General features: G+C 36.9%; 1 protein-coding gene across 3 annotated transcripts in view; it reads left to right on the top strand.

Moving 5' to 3' along the window:
- The window catches only part of zbtb16a (zinc finger and BTB domain containing 16a), a 270,137-nt gene extending 256,304 nt beyond the window's left edge, over nucleotides 1-13,833 (top strand). For all 3 annotated transcript variants that reach the window (XM_028810307.2, XM_028810305.2, XM_028810306.2), the window contains 2 exons: nucleotides 5,915-6,082; nucleotides 8,395-13,833. In XM_028810307.2, coding sequence (XP_028666140.1) covers nucleotides 5,915-6,082; nucleotides 8,395-8,624 — 398 coding nt within the window. In that variant the 3' untranslated portion in view covers nucleotides 8,625-13,833. The remainder of the gene's footprint in view (nucleotides 1-5,914; nucleotides 6,083-8,394) is intronic.
- Nucleotides 13,834-17,337: the final 3,504 nt, after the last annotated feature.

Here is a 17,337-nt window from a genome sequence, read left to right as displayed (position 1 = left end):
ACAAACAGAGGGCCAATTAGGCAGCCCTCCCCAAGGCCATCTACTCACACCTGTGTGTTTGACAGTTCTGATGCCTCTACCTGGCAACTGTGCCATATCTGTAACTCAAATTGTATCCAAGTAGCTTACTGTAGATTTTTCCTAATACAAAAGCTGAAAAAATACTAAAATGTACCACAGTGGAGGTTCATTATGCGATAAGCAGTTTAAATCAGGGATCCATCACTGCCAAAGTCTCCTCTGACCTGTACTATCAAACACAGCTGTGAATACAAAAAGCATGCCACAGACGATACAGTAAATGAGTCTCAAATAAAACACGAGGCGAACAACAGCAGAATATTAACAGGCCATTGTCAGTCTGCAGGGAGAGCTGCTGCTGGCTGTGTGTGCTTATAAGAAGTTAATGGGTTTTTTCATAAGTCTGTTAAATCTGTGTGTCTATACTTTTCCATGAAGGATGAATATTAAAAAGACTTTAGGAACATATAGTAGAATGTGGTTAATTTTTTTTCTTTTTGCTTAATAATGCAATGTAATTTTCAAATGATCTTTCTTTATAAAATAATTAACGTTTTTGGGGAGGTGGGGAGTAGACTTTACACACACTTCTACTTATTTTTTCTTCCTGTATATTTTTTGATTCAGCAGTTGGATACTAGGCACTGTCTGAGTGGAGCATGTGTGTTTTTACCATATTTATGTTCACTTTTCTTCAGGTACTCCATATTTCTTCCCACATTCACAATATATTTATGATGGGTTAAATGACAATTCTAAACTGGCACTATGGGCCCTGTCACGCACTGATACCCCAGGCTGGTTCCTGCAGTATATCTGATGATGCCAGGATAGCTTCAGACTATTGGAGCAAGTGGGGTTGGAAATATTAAGTTATGGATGTCTACCTTATAAACTCCAACCATCATCCAATGTATATTCATTGCACACACTGTATTTACATGAAGTATTACTTTCACATATTTCACAAGTTAGTTTTTTCTCTCAAACGTATCACATTATTTCACAAAAATATATTCTGGTATTTTGTAAAAATGATGGTCCTTTGTAATTTTTCAAATCTGATATTCATTCATTCATTAATTTTCCACAGCTTATCCACAACTGAGTCGATGGGGCAACAGTCTTAGCAGTGAGGCCCTTTCCCTAGCCACACTTGCCAGCTCATACTATGGGACCCCAAGGCATTCCCAGGCCATCTGGGAGATATATTCCTCCCAGCAAGTCCAGGGTCTTCCCTGGGGTCTCCTCGCAACTGGTCATGCCTATGAAACCTCCACATGGAGGTATCCATATCACATGCCTGAAACCCCTCAATTGGTGCTCCTCGATGAGGAGGATCAGCTGCTCTACTCCAAACCTCTGCCGATTTGTCTCTGCTTCTCATCTGATTTCTAACTGATTTATTATGTTACATATGCATTCCTTGATTTGTAACTGTAGTGTTGTGCTTGTGACAACTGATGTCTAAGACGGGTAGAAAGAAACAATATATATGTGTCCTATCCAGTCTAGATCCCAAAATGATATGAGAGCTGTAAATTTAGTTTTAATCCTTTTATTTAGTAAAGTTGTAAAATATTTTTAAACTGACCAAAATAATACAATACTTTTGTAAAACATAATTTTTTTGAGTTTCATATGTTTTAAGTTTCACATTTGTCCACTTTTTTTAGTCCATTTCAGAGTTGTGAGAAGGTCAGAGTAAGTCAATACTTTGCTTTGGTCTAGGATATCACTCAATTTCAGGGAATATTCATCTACACAAACACTCACCCATCAATATATTAGACTGTATAGAGACTCTAGGTAACTTACCCTGCATGTCTTTGAGATGTGGAGGTAACCTGAAGTGCCTGAAGAAAATCTCCACACAGACAAGCGGGAGTGCATGCAGGCTCCACAAAGACAGCACATAGAGCAGAAATCTGATTTAAGTCTGCAAAGCTGTCATACAGCAATGCTTACCATTGTGGCGATTCTTTTCTTTTTCTTACAGTTTAATGAAATCTTGTTTAAAGTAAATAAACCATCTACTGCAGCTTTTTAGTTTTTTATGCAATTGTATTTACTATTTGTCTTTTTTTGCAGCATTAAGTGTTTGATCTTATCCTAAAAACTATAGACATAAATCATAGTGGTGTTTTTTCCTTCCTCCGTGTGTATGTGTGGGTGTGTGTGCGCGTGCATGCGTATTTGTATGTGTGTATATATAATATAACAAGGTATAAGCTGAAATATGAATTTTTTTTTTTTTTGGCATGTAACTCACTTCTGCAGTTTATTTTCAGCAAAGAAAAGCATTCAAAGACCTGCTATAAATCAGCCTCATTAACACCCAAGTGGAATTTTACTTATTACTGAAAGTGCAGCTCTTTTCATGCAAAACATTCAAAGTTTCAATATCAATGTTCTATGTAATTAGAAGCTTTCATAGTGATGTGGGGGATGTTATGTGTTTTTATTTATTATGTGCTAATGTAGACTGTGAATGGTGTTGTATAAAATAAATATTGGTTGAAATAATCTTCCAGGATGTACAATGAGAAGAAAAATAGGCACAATGCCTTTAAGGTGTTTACTAATTACTCCCTGAGAAGATCAATTAATGATGTTGTAATTTATTACAAAGCATGGCAAAGTTTTACATTTAACTTTTCATGGTGCAAAGCACTAATTCAGGGCAAACAAAGTTTATACTTTGTTTATGTTTAAAACGTTTTGCCTTTATTGAATGCTTCAGGCTCTTCAGTTGTTTTAAAATCACACATATAATCATTTAATGATCCTGAACTTATTGACTCATGAACTTATTTTGATGTTCATGGAACAGGTATTAGTTCATGTTGCATTAATACACACATTGTATTCTGAATTTATGTAGTACAAAATCTTAACAGTAGACCAGTAAGCCAGATTAACACTTTTTTGCTTATAGTCAGAGTACAGAAACAGGCAGCACAATATTTAGAAACCTGCTTAACAGTTTAATCTTAAATCCTAAAAACTACTATAAGAATTACTTTGAAAAGGCTATTTAATGCCTCTAAAGAACATTGCGAGTACCTTGATGTGCTGAAAATACCAGCTTAATCTGTCAAAAGCAGGTGGATGTTTCATTGCCCTGCACAAAGTCATTTCTTTTTTTTCTTTTTTTTTTTTGAGATTTCTATAATCTGATAATGCATGTGTGCATCCATCCATTTATTCATCTCAGATGTATATTCTCAAAAATAAGGACTGTACTTTTAAATTCCCCTCCATGGTTTCTTGAATGTGTATGTTTGGAGGTCGGATTTCTCTTGTATTCATGTGAGCTGAGTATAAATGACTTCTGAGCTGCTGTATATTACCCTTAATATCTAAATCAAGTCTAAGGCATGACTGAAATTCCAACAGTTGAAGGGATATTACCATCGCTCTTATTCCCCAGTCAAGGCATCATGAATGTTAATGTCTAAAATCATCCGTTAGGCAGGAAACCTGACAGCAGAACAGGCAGATCAGCACTACAAAGGACTGCTTGGGTCCTTCTTGCTGACTGTTTATTTAGGGTACAAACCTTCTGAGAGTTCTTGCGCATATACATATGTGTAAAAATACAGTACGAACATGCAGTGTGTTTGTATGTTTACAGAATGTTGATATTTGCGCCAATATAAAACTCTACATCCATTCATTTACAGTACATTTGACTAGAGATTTGCATTCTTAAAGTGGCACTAACATGCATATACTACACACACACAAAAGACCCCTTATATGACAAATAATACATATTCATGATCAGTTTTATGCCTGTATATTCACATGAAAATATTATGGTTTTGTTCAAAGCAAAATCTTCAAATGGAAACATTTTTGTGAACACCCAAATATGTGGCATATATTTGATCATTTTCCTCCATATGCAAAAGTCTATTTTTAATAGACTCCTGACGTTATTTCACAGCATAACAAATACAGCCCAATGCAAAACTGTTGTTAACACCAATCACAAATACCTTTTAAGGCATTTTAATTAAACTGCATGCCTAGTACTCAACTCTGTTCTAATCAGAGATGAATCAGGCAGAGTTTGCCTTTAGAATAATTATTAGGTGTTCAATGCAAATACTTGCAGCACATAAAACCAAGGTTTCAGGCAATGTAGATAGTCACTTTTGTTTGCAGAATAAAATGTAGAAGGTGTGTTTTTTTTTTTTTTTTTTTTTTTTTTTAAATAGAGGCCGCCTCTGATAACTTCATGCCAACAAATAAAGTGTGTCAGTTTTATTGATTTTCTTCTTTCTCGTTTCCTTTTTTTCCTTTTTCTCTGGCAGAAGGGAAATCACTGTTACAGCATGCAGGATACACATTTAAATGTGCATAGCATTTAGGTGCATCTATAAAGTGCCCAAGGAAATTGACACTGTCTCTTTACAGGGGAAGTGGGAGTATAAGCATGACAGTACATAACGAGAAATGCAATTTATTCCCAAACACGAATGCCGTTTGGACAGCAGGATAATGAAACGCGTAGGTCATTGCTGATGACTTAAACCTTCAGCAGCTGAGTAAAATGCATTAAATATCAAGAACATTACACGGCTGGCAAAGTCTCGCATCTGTACAGGGAGAAAATGATATATAGCCAGCTTTGAGTCATACACAGGAAAGCAATTAAAGACATGCACAGGAGACAGACTTGGCGCATCATAATATTACAGATTATTGACATTTGAATAGCCACTGCTTGTCATGTTGTAATGTGAAGGGGAAGCACCAAGAAAAAATTAGATTCAGTATTCTATGAAGCCTGTTAAAACAGAAATGGCATTCCAGCCTAGACTCTTCTCTACACTTGTTATTTTCTCCAGTATGTTTTTCGTGATTCATGGCAGATATATGTTAAATATACATATAAAGCAATATATCAAAATTTGGTGTGTATAGATTTTCTTTTCCATATATTTATTTTAGGAAAGGTGGGTGGTTTTAAAGCCCCAAGAAATATTTGTCAGCTGTAAAAGTAGCTTATACACATTTTTTCTCTTTCCTTGTACAAGTAAAACTGAGTAACAGTTGTTTAGTTTAGAATTAATATTTGCAGACTATAGATTACCTCATAAAATATATCTTTCAACTTAATTACTTGCCTGTTTTGTGAAGTACCTTAATCTTTATGGTTTATTGATAATTAAGTAGTTTTATATTAACCCATTCCTATGCCAGCCTAGCTTCTCCTGGCTTAAAATAACGAGTTGGTCCCTACCTAAACTCACTTCTATATAAAATACTGTATGTATGTTTGCATTTTCTGTGTGCATATAAAATAAGCTACATATCCCTGATTGACTTTGAGCTATACTTTCACAAACAGGATGTAGCACTTTGACCTACATCCTGTTTGTGAAAGTATGCTATAGAAATAAAATGTTTTCGGTGTGTGTGTGTGTTTCAGTAGACATGACCTCCTTATACAAATTTTCTGTTTATTTAATTTTATCTTTTTAATACTTTTGTATACATTTTAGCTGCTTCAAATGATAATATGTAGAAAAGAAACATGGAAGTTTTATAATCTTCGAGTTCTGGTAAGTTAAGCAGATGTGCCTTTTACATGGCACCATTAATAACTACTGAAAACTTTCTTGGATGATGCAGGCTCCGTAACACCTTTGAAGCACTGACCATTGATAGAGAAGTTAAGGTTATAGAGGTTGGAAGATTTTGTATCTTCTTAATGAAAACATGTCTAGGTTTTAGCTTTTTCTCCGTCTTTCTAACACTGTTTGATGGTAAGTGTAGAATTATTAGTTAACCAAATGCTATATACTGTAATTCTTGAACTGTTCTGAGCTTTCAGGTATTGCCATATTCTTATCTAGAATGCCTTTTTTCTACACACAAGGTGACCACCCATTTGAATGCGAGTTCTGTGGGAGCTGTTTTCGGGATGAAAGCACCCTGAAGGGGCACAAACGGATCCACACTGGAGAGAAGCCATATGAGTGCAATGGCTGTGGCAAGAAATTCAGCCTTAAGCACCAACTGGAGACCCACTATCGTGTTCATACAGGTAAGAGTAGCACCTTAGCTCAGCTACTAAAAAGACATTGTGGCATAGGATTTTGTACTCCATCTGCTTCCATGTAAACCTCCATATTAAATACCTAGGTGGTACTTTTTGTAATTACAAATCAGTCCCACTCGGTACCATTTTAATGCAGTGCTTTGGTCCTTTATTTGGACCTAGATAGTGTCATTATCATTAATTCACCTTCACTAGGAGCTTTACAAAGCACGTTTGTATATAATAAAATACAAATCAAAAAGGAACACTGAAAGGCTAGTATACCTGCCAGATTTTAATAGCAAGTGTTACTTTATTGATCAAACACAAGCAGAAAGGAATGACTAGCTTTAGGTTGTCAAATTCCATCTATAGTCTTAATTCTTCATTGGAGTTTTTCCTTTCATTTTTGCCTGCTGTCTTTAGTTGCCTCATGTGTCATGATTTTCATAACATGAAGTTTAGTTGCCTCATTATTTAAGGAAGGGAACAATGGAAATGTGTAATTAGGCACCTCCATATTCCATAGATGGACTGAAAAAGAAGGAGATGGAGGCACCAGAATCTGACATTTGTTAAAAGGCAGTTAAATATGCTCTTTGTTTGTTAGATGTAACATTTCATAATACTTTTTTTTTCATGTTTTTACTAATGTGCACCTATCTTACATGCATAGTTATGTGTATGATACTGTAACATTTAGCATCCATAGTAATGCCACAAAATTAGTTTGCATGTTATTTACTGCACTAAATATTTGCTTTTGGTGGCACTGCTATTCAGAAATAAAGACATGGCCAAAACAAAATTTCACTGTAACATCCACAGCTTTGCACAATTTTTGTGCTCAACATATTATAAAGCCCCAGATTAGGGGGTTGTTTGTGAATTCCCTACCTCTGAATTTCAATAGGACCCTGAGCAAGTCACTTCAAGCCTTAACAAGTATGAACATCTTCAAATATTTGTAATATGCAATGATTTTGCTTAATAATATTGAAATATGTTCATCTTTTCTTATGCATGTTTTTTGTTGTTAAATTTGTAATAAAGTATTTAGACCTCACAAATATTTTGTCAGCATCTCGGGAAGTAAACATTTTCACATGGCACCTAAATTCCCTCAAACCTGTTGCATAATTGTTTGCTGTTGAGATGGCCTCTGTGGTGTAGATAACAGCAGATCTTGTCAAGTTTGCAGTCAGAGGCCACCACAGTGTAAAGGAATACGCTGATGAGTCATCGGCATTTGGCAGCCAGTTGTCAATACCCGATCAATATTTGGGCTGAATTTGCAATTCATTATTAGTTTATCTGTGGGCACTGCTGGTGGTTCAATTGCTGCATCACTGCATAGCCTGTGGACTTAAATGGCAAATAGGAAACTTCTCTTCACTGTTATTTGACCCAGGTGGAGCTGTAACCAATATTAGAATAACACCAATTAGCCTGAAACAAATGTTTGTTTTACTCCTTGGTTAAACTGACATTGGTGTTTCAATAAAAAATAAAGTGGTTATTGCTTTGAATATAAAGACAAATTGTCCTTTCAGGATATCCTTGAAAAGGGACCAGAAGGTTTCTTTTGTTTTTATCTATAGATGAATTCCTTTATTTCTGACAGGTATTTAAAACCATACAGAAGCACCACAGTACTGCAGCTTTGTTTTGATCATGCTGCTAAAACGTAGCTCATATTCAGACAGGATAAGGAAATGTACTTGAGATGTTCACATGCACTCACTCTCAAAGTGCAAGGATAGAGATTCTCACTTTTTTTGTAGTTTGTGTAATATTTTCGTTTTTGTGATATAGACAGAATCCAGTGTCTATTGGGTATTTTAGTGTGCATCATTATTTCAAAGTGCCTCTCAAGTCACAGAATTGCTGACTCTCTGCTCGCAAATTTCCTAATGTATTTTTTTGTGCTCCACAGCGGGGGATAGCACCCCTGCTGCCCTTTTAAAAGTGCCAGTGGCAATGTCTTTTTATAATAATAATCCTAACTGCCAGGACCTCTGTTAAACACCTCAGCATCACAAGTTATATATTTTTTTTTTTTTTAACTTTCACAAAGCAGATGGGATGCTGTAGTTATTTTAGCACCACCACCTGAGTTCCCAATAAAGTACTTCCTGCTCCATACTGAGATGCAACACATCCACCCATCTTGTCTCTCTCTTGCTCTCTTTCTTTCTTTCTTTCTTTCTTTGTGTCGTCCCTTTTCTACCCCAATTCCTTGGCAGGCTGGTATGGCTAGAGGCAAAAGCACTTTGCAATCCCCCACCTACCACTAACCCCCTGTTGTTGTTCTGCAGGAGAAAAGCCGTTTGAGTGCAAGCTGTGCCACCAGCGGTCCCGTGACTACTCAGCCATGATCAAGCATCTGCGGACTCACAATGGAGCATCTCCTTACCAGTGTACGATCTGTCTAGAATACTGCCCAAGCCTGTCTGCCATGCAGAAGCACATGAAGAGTCACAAGCCAGAAGATATCCCTCCCGACTGGAGAATAGAGAAGACCTATCTGTATCTCTGTTATGTCTGAGTGCAAACACACAAAGGGGAGATAAAGAGCAAAATTCTCTAACAGTAAATGTGAAAGGGCTGGACGAGGGAATAAAATAAAAGGAAGGCCAGGGGCAGATCAGTTCAAAGCAGATGAGTAAGCTTGGTTTATAGCCAACACTTTCCATTTTCTGAAGAAGTATGAACAAACATTTCAAAATAGTCGAGAAATTTAAAACTCCCTAATCCTCCCATATTCATGCTTTGAGGTAAATTAGTATAGCTGTAAGTCTCCATTCTGAAATATGTATTAAGTGATTCATGAAAGGGCCTCATCAGTTAAAGCAAAATGCATCTCTCTTCTTGTCTGTAGCACTGATACCAGTTAGCATCTTCCTAGCAGAGTTTGCTTAGTTTCTCTCTTGTCAGACTTGCAAGAGGTGCAACTGGGAGCCTTTATTCCCGTCCAGAGCTTATTTTGAATAAAGCTCCATTTTGAAAGAAACCAAGTTCTGGTTAAAAAAAAAAAAAAAAAAGGAAAATAAAAGGCTTAGTTTTAAAATGCCTTTTGTTTTAAATGGACTTGTCTCTATCTATCAGTTTCTCTAGTCAGATGTTCATACATTTGAGGTGTTTGTTGCTGTTCTGCACTGGTGACATGGAAACACAGAGCACTTAAATTCCCCAAAAGTTATGGCTACAGTATGTGGAAAGCTGGAAACTCCAAAATGTTCTTTTCTAAAAGCATACATTTGCTTCTGTAGGACCTGAAGCTTCAGGTGTATAAACAAAATTATCTGTTTTGTCAAGCGGCCATTTATTTAAAGGGCTTATGTCAAACTGTATCTTTACAGAATGAAAATGTGTCGATGGAAAGCTCTCCATTGCTGTTAAATACCATTGATACACCATACATCAGGGTGCAGTGACCTGTGGGTGCAGCTTCTTCCAGATTGGGGGAGTTCTCTTAGAAAAAGAAATTCATTACATGTTTAAAAAAAAAAAAAGAAGAAGAAGAAGAGGTTATGTCTGCTTTTGTAAAGGGACTTTTTCTTCTTCTGTGTTTAACTGTTGTATCAGCTGCCTAAAAACTGAACGCACCAGACCGGCTTTGGCTTTCATTTTGGCCTGTTGTGATATATATATATTTTTTTTTTTTTTTATATTAATCTGACCCATGGGGAGTTTTCGATTATCTGGATTATTAAAAAAAAAAAAAATCAAAAAAACTGTCCATATTCAACAGAATATCTTGAAATAGTAATATTTGTATTCTAAGAAATGTTCATGCCAGTTATAGTAGTGACCAAAATGATGTGTGGTGTTAACTGTTAGCCCTTTACAGACTCCAACAATGTGGTATTTGGTTTGATTTTTTTTTTCCTTCATAATAATAATGCTCTTCATATATCAAGTTCTCATGCTTGAGCTATTTAAGCCTGCCCTCACTGGGAGTTTAAAATAAAAAAACAAGTTAATTACAATTGTTTGTAAGTATATCAAAATCAACGTTAGTTTTGTTCTTTCATTTGTGTACCTTTTGATGTATTTTCAGCACATTGTACTTGAATTACCTCTTTTATGTGACCTCATCAGCGCTTTTTAAGGTGTGTGTGGTTTGTTTTTTTTTTTTGTAGGTAGTAGGAAAAAAAGAAAGGGTTACAAGTGATCTATACTCTCAAATAAGGAGTATTTAAGTGCCGCAGCTTAAATAGCATGCTTTTTTTTTTTGTTTGTTTAATAATTATTAAAAATGTGCATTATTATTTTTATTTTTACCAAAATAGGTATTTTGAAACTGCCCGCAAATATTTCTGACAAGAGTCTCGGGAGTTTATCTTGCTTTTTTTTTTTTTTTTTTTATTCCAGCGGGTTATTGTTCTGGAAGCTACCTCTGAATATTTTTTTTTTATTTCTTTTCTCCCATATATGTTTGATGATGTTATTTGTGTTTATTTACATTGACTTTTTAAATGTCATTGCAGATTCATCTCATGCTTTATTTTCAGTTATATATAAAATATGGTGTACTTTTTTTTTCTTTTCTTCCCCATTATTGCAAATAGTAGATACTGTATTAAAGTTTAGAATCTTAGATGTAACTGTAGATAGAAGTAAAGAAAGTAAAGAGACTTAAAAAGAAAAAGGTAGATGAAAGCTGTTTCTTCCTTCCATTTCAAGAATATGGCAAAAGAATTTTATCTTGAGCTTAATGAAATGGTTCTGGTCAACATGTGAGGCACCCATTGTATAGTGAAAGAGTAGAACTCTTTTGGGAAATATAAGGAGCAAAAAGTGTTAAACTTGAAATATTTGAATAGAATTATAGCTTTGTAATGTGAAAAAGTGGATTCAGATGACTTTGAATCACAAAGGGCAGGTCAGGTATGCATTAATGCAGCATGCGGAGGACAATTGTGGACTGCAGATGATTATCAGAAGAAAGGAAATCAGACAGGCAGACACTGATGGTTAGAATTCCTCATGGTGAAGACCATCCTGTTCCGACAGACCCAGATTTACAATAGAATAGTTTGCTGTTTTTGTGTTAGTTGATCAGGCGCTTTTGGTTTAAACTAAAGAAAACTTTTTTTTTTTTTTGATTTTGTTTTTCTCCTGCACCCCACTTTTTGTTATGTCTTGTTGTTTTGTTATCAAATACAGTCTTAAATTTTATACAGATGTTGTATTTATTGTTGGGTTCCAGGTGTCAAAAGTTAGTGAGATTCTCAGTCTTGAGGCTGTACAGTCAGGTTCTAGAGAAGGGTTAAAGCAATCAGAAGCTACTAGTCTGGCTACTAGCGTTAATGAAACGAGATGGTGGGGGAAAGTAAATATTCTCTTAGAAGTGTCATCAGTATAGTTTGGCGAACTGAAAAAAATCGCTGAACTGTTTAAGAAAAAAAGAAAAGTCTGCGGTGCTGAGTGTCACACCTCTGTGACAGAACTTCATTTTGTGTATCACACTGCCAAAGATTAGAATTCTGTGAATATCAGTGTAGAAAACGCAGAAGGATTAGAATGGCAGGTCATTTGAACAGGAGAGCCGCATGAAAAAGCAAGACTAGCTGAAAAGCCGAGGCAACGACTGTGAGGAACACAGCCTGAGTTGTGCAGTTCATTGCAGATTTCAAAGGTGAGCAGGAGCTGGCTAGTGTTTATGTAGTGTCTTCAGATCTGCTTGTATAGCAATGCAGACTTCTACCTTTTTGTAGTTTCAAACACAGAAAAGGTAAATTTGGCTTAAATAGGCATCCTAAATATTTTCAACTGAAAAAAAAAAATGAATGACTTGATTTATTTACCTGCAGTGTAACTCCTAGAGTGACTTTTAGGTGTCTCTTTAATCTGTGTGCCTAAACCGAAATCTTTAAGGAAATGTCCATCAGTGAGTGTGTAGAGTTTCCGTGCCGAGTTGTTACGTCATCCGTCATCTAAAATGGGCTTTTTTGGCCATGTTTTGCTTCCTATTAAGAGCAGTGTTTGTTTATTTTAGAATTGTTTTTTTTTTTCTTTTCTTCATAGTAAAAACATCATTGTGAACGTTTCCAAGTGTGTTCCTAACTTCTGTAACGTGTTCGGTAGCTTTGTTGTGTTATACGAGGCCATTATTTCTGTGACTGTGTTACATGTTTAAAGATGAGGCTCTAATCAAAATGTAGCTTTATTTTGCAAACAATCAAGTTCCAATGTGGGTGCTTTTTTTAAGCTTGCTTGTTAAGGTCATGCTTCTTTTGATAGATTACCTGACTCTGTTAAAAATTGCTTTAAATGTAACTCGTGTGTGTCAATGACATCTAATTGAAATGTGACTAAGGAATGCTTTGTAATGCCAGTAGCAAGTCCAGTAACGTAATTTCACATCCACTACCTTCTCTGTTTCTTTTCGCAGTAGTTATGAACTGACCAGCCACAAACATACATCAAACTCGAAGGCTCTTACAAAGCCTGTTCAGTAGCAAGAAACACTTGGCAGACTTTAATGGTTTTCTGTGCACATGTGAATTAGCCCAACTTCATTGTGTGTGTCATTTTGGCAGCACCCTGCAGTTGGGTTTTTTGCTAACTGATAATCCTGGTACTTAAATAACCAAGCAAGGTCGCACAAGGCTGCCACTACATTGAATTTGAATAGCGTTCCCATATGCAGCACCCAAAAAGTTGATCACTGTGGTTCAGTGTGTTGGGGGAGAGAAACCTTCTCAATCAGTATTGTTACCATAGTATGCATGTGTCGGGCCATTAGGCTACTGTACAATGTGATCGAGTGTTGCACCCAATGCAATGTCTGTGCTTTTTTCCCCCCCTTTGTTTTCTTCTAATAATTATGTCTGTCTTACAGCACTGAGGACCAATTGCCCTGTCGGACCAAGTATAACAATTTTCGTTTGTTTTTTTTTTTTTTTTGATTTAACTTTTTTGCCCACCCTTTCCATTTTATTTGTTTGGTTTGGCTTGCCTGTTTTATGACAGCAAAAGTGCCAGTCTGATTGCTCTGTATTAATAAGAAAAGTGTTTTGTTTCTTTCATATATATGTATATTTATATATATTTGTATATGTACACATGTATATATGTGTATATATATTTAAATATATATACATATATGTAAAAATGTATATAATTTGATTTTGATGTTATAGTTACGTCTACCTCAGCACCTCATCTTAACCTAATTTTGAAGGTGCCCTGCTTTTGTGTTGTTTTTATTTGTTTTTTGGGTCATTTTGTTTAATTTTATCAAAATTTTATTGGAGTTAATGCTTTGCAAGGTCCTTTTATTCTTTTCTTGTTTGTTTTATGTTTTTACAAAAACAGAATTAATAATTAAAAATTGTTTTCTAAGCACTGCATTACTACTTAGTGGACAGAGAATCTTTTTTTTTTTTTTTTTTTTTTTTTTTTCTTTGTTTTGATCTTTTTTATTTTTCTTTTTCTTTTTTTGGTGGTGTTTTTCTTTCATTGTAGGTTCAAACGCATTTTGTAAGTTTTTCAGTGTTTCTCTGATGGAGTGTGGAAAAAAATAAATAATTAAAAGAGATAAATGCTGCAGGTTTTTTCTCCATGTTGTCACTAAGTGAAGTTGTGCCTTCAATAGCGAAAGAGAATATTTTTTACATCCTACTAACAGTAGAGTTTTTGTAGTGAACATTTTTTGTATTTTTTATTTATAAGTCCTCATAAGGAGATAACAATGTTCAGTTGTAAACCTTGAATCTGCAGTTAGAAAAATAAAGAAAATGGACTTATGTTTGTCTCTCTGTTTTTGTTTATCATTTTTAACATTTTTTTATATCATTTGTCTTTGCTATTGTTCTGATGGTTCTATAATTTGTGATCCTAAAAGGATATTACTAAATCACCAGGCGGGTACATTTATAGCCAGGTACCATCCAAAGTTATTTTAATCATACAAAGAATTGCATGGCTACAGTATACTTACAGCACTGTACTAGTCACAAAATAACTCCTCTTTGCTTACCTACGATAAGAGTTTTGAGAGAATGCAGGTTTCTCTTGGCTACTATTTTACAGTAGTATGGCTTTGGTAAAATGGAGAAAGAAAAGCAGGATTTTACTCGAGCTCCTGAACAGTGTAGTTCAGTCACCAAAAACTGGACAGCAGATTAAATAATTCAGGAATTACTAACCAGCAGATTAAAACATCAAGTATTCAGCACTGATAGTCTAAAGGTTTCATGTTGTAATTCAAGGAGGATTGAAAGCTGAAGCTGAATATAGCCACAGAAATATTTTTGCTGAAAAAAGACACCTAGCTAAAGCCAAGAGATGAAGCACGGTATAATACGGATAAATGGATCTTTGTTTTTTGCTATAAGCACAATTTAACTTGATACCATCCTTAAAAGATGCATTTTTCTAGAAATTATTTTATACCTGTACACTCTGTGAGAAATCGGATTGAATTGATACATTATATTGCCAAAAGTATTGGGACCCCCCCCCCTCCAGATCATTGAATTCAGGTGTTCCAATCACTTCCATGGCCACAGGTGTATAAAATCAAGCACCTCGGCATGCAGACTGCTGGCTTCTACAAACAGTTGTGAAAGAATAAGTCGCTCTCGGGAGCTCAGTGAAGTCAAGCGTTGTGCCGTGAGAGGATGCCACCTGTGCAATAAGTCCATTCATGGAATTTCCTCCCTACAAAATATTCCACGGTCAACTGTTAGTGGTATTATAACAAAGTGGAAGCATTTGGGACCAACAGTAACTCAGCCACAAAGTGGTAGGCCACACAGAGTGGGGACAGCGTATGCCGAGACACACAGTGTGCAGACGTTGCCAACTTTCTGCAGAGTCAATGACTACAGACCTCCAAAAGCTCAAGAGCAGTGCGTAGAGAGCTTCATGGAATGGGTTTTCATGGCTGAGCAGCAGCATCCAAGCCTTACATCACCAAGTACAATGCAATCCGTCGCATGCAGTGGTGCAAAGCACACCGTCACTGGACTCTAGAGCAGTGGAGATGACTCTTCTGGAATGATGAATCACGTAATCCGATGGCCGAGTCTGGCCAGGAGAACGGTAATTGCCTGACTGCATTGTGCCAAGTGTAAAGTTTGGTGGAGGGGAGGATAATGGTGTGGGGTTGTTTTTCAGGGGTTGGGCTTGGCCTCTTGGTTCCAGTGAAAGGAACTCCACAGACGAAGCCATTTTGGACAATTTCATGCTCCCAACTTTGTGGGAACGGTTTGGGGATGGCCCCTTCCTGTTCTAACATGACTGCGCACCAGTGCTCAAAGCGAGGTCTATAAAGAAATGGGTGAGCGAGTTTGGTGTGGAGGAACTTGACTGGCCTGCACAGAGCCCTGACCTCAACCCGATGGAACACCTTTGGGATGAATTAGAGTGGAGACTGCAAGTGAGCCAGGCCTTCTCGTCCAACTTCAGTGCCTGACCTCACAAATCCTCTCCTGGAAGAATGGTCAAAAATTCCCATAAACACCTTCCTAAACTTTGTGGAAAGCCATCCCAGAAGAGTTGAAGCTGTTAGAGCTGCATTTTTGGGCCAACTCCATATTAAAGCCTATGTGTTAAGAATGGGATGTCGTGTGTGTGTGTGTGTATAAAGGCAGGCATCCCAATACATATGGCAATATAGTGTATAATTTAATATTGGGTATAATCAATATTTTGCACTTGTCACAAACACTATATGGACAAAAGTATTGGGGTGCAGCTCTTAATTACTGAATTCGGATGTTTCAATCAGACCCATTGCCACAGGTGTATAAAATCGTAACCTAGCCATGCAGTTTCTACTTACAAACATGTATGAAACCAAATTGGTCATTCAGAAGAGCTCGGTGACTTCAAGCGTGGTACTGTGATAGGACACCACCTTTGCTATAAGACAGCTGGATATTCCACTGTCAACTGTAAGTGGTAATATTGGAAAGTGAAGTGTTTTAAGAAAAATAGCAAATCAACCACGAAGCAGAAGACCACATAAAGTCAGAGTGGGGTCAACAACTGTCAAGGTTCATGATGCATAAAAGTCACCAACACTCTGCTGATTCCATAGCTGAAGATTTCCAAACTTCCACTGGCTTTAACTGTGCGGTGGGAGCTTCATGGAATGGGTTTTCATGGCCAAGCAGCTGCATGCAAGCCTCACATCACCAAGTCCAATGCCAAGCGTCCGATGCAGTGGTGTAAAGCACACTGCCTCTGGACTGTGGAGCAGCAGAAACGTGTTCTATGGAGTGCCGAATCACGCTTCTCGGTTTAGCCATCATGTAGGTGAGTCTGGGTTTAGTGGATGCTGGGAGAACGTTGCCTGCCTGACTGTATTGTGCCAACTTTGAAGTTTGGTGGAAGACTGATAGTGATGTGAGGTTGTTTTTCAGGGTTTGGGCTAGGCCCCTTACTTCCACTGAAGGGCAATCTAAATGCCTCAGCATACCAAGACATTTTGAACAATGCTATGTTTCCAACTTTGTGGGAGCAGAGTGGGGAAGGCCCTTTTCTATTCCAGCATGTCCGTGATCCAGTGCACAAAGCAAGGTCCATAAGACCTGCTTGGATGAGTTCAGTTTGGAAGAACTTGACTGGCCCGCACAGAATGCTGACCTCCACCCCATTGAACACCTTTGGGATGAACTGGAAGAACGGAGATTGCAAGCCAGGCCTTCTTGTCCAACATCAGTGCCTGACCTACATGTGCTATAGAATGAATGGGCACAAATTCACCAGAAACACCCAAAAATCTTGTGGAAAGCCTTCCAAGAAGTGTGGAAGCTGTTATGGCTGCAAAAGGGGGGTTAACTCTTTATTAAAGTGTGTATTTAAATGCAATGTCATTAAAGTCCCTGATGGTGTAATGGGCAGGCATCCCAATACTTTTGCCCATATAATATACTAGCAAAATACCCGCGCTTCGCAGCGGCAAAGTACTGCTTTAAAATTTTTATTAAGAAGAAAAGTAAACCTTTTTAAACTGAGGGAAAATATACCAATGATTATTTGTTAAGGATCTCTTTGTATACCATGTTGTCAGTTCGGCCCTCCGGTTGTAATATGATCAAGCTGTGCGCTGAGCTTACTCCTGAGCATGCAACGTATAGTTGGTCATGTGAAAAGCAATCTTGCCTCAAATAAATGCCAACCTTTTGTAGGGTCTGTCCCTGAGACTTATTAATTCTCATTGCGAAGCAGAACCTTACTGGAAATTGGAGGCATTTGAATTGAAATGGGTTTCATCAATAACTTCGCATCCAGCTTTTGAG

This window comes from Erpetoichthys calabaricus, chromosome 9, assembly GCF_900747795.2.
Source record: "Erpetoichthys calabaricus chromosome 9, fErpCal1.3, whole genome shotgun sequence".
In the NCBI taxonomy this organism is placed as follows: Eukaryota; Metazoa; Chordata; class Cladistia; order Polypteriformes; family Polypteridae; genus Erpetoichthys; species Erpetoichthys calabaricus.
Note: the sequence above shows the minus strand (reverse complement) of the source record. Positions and strands in the feature narration are given on the sequence as shown.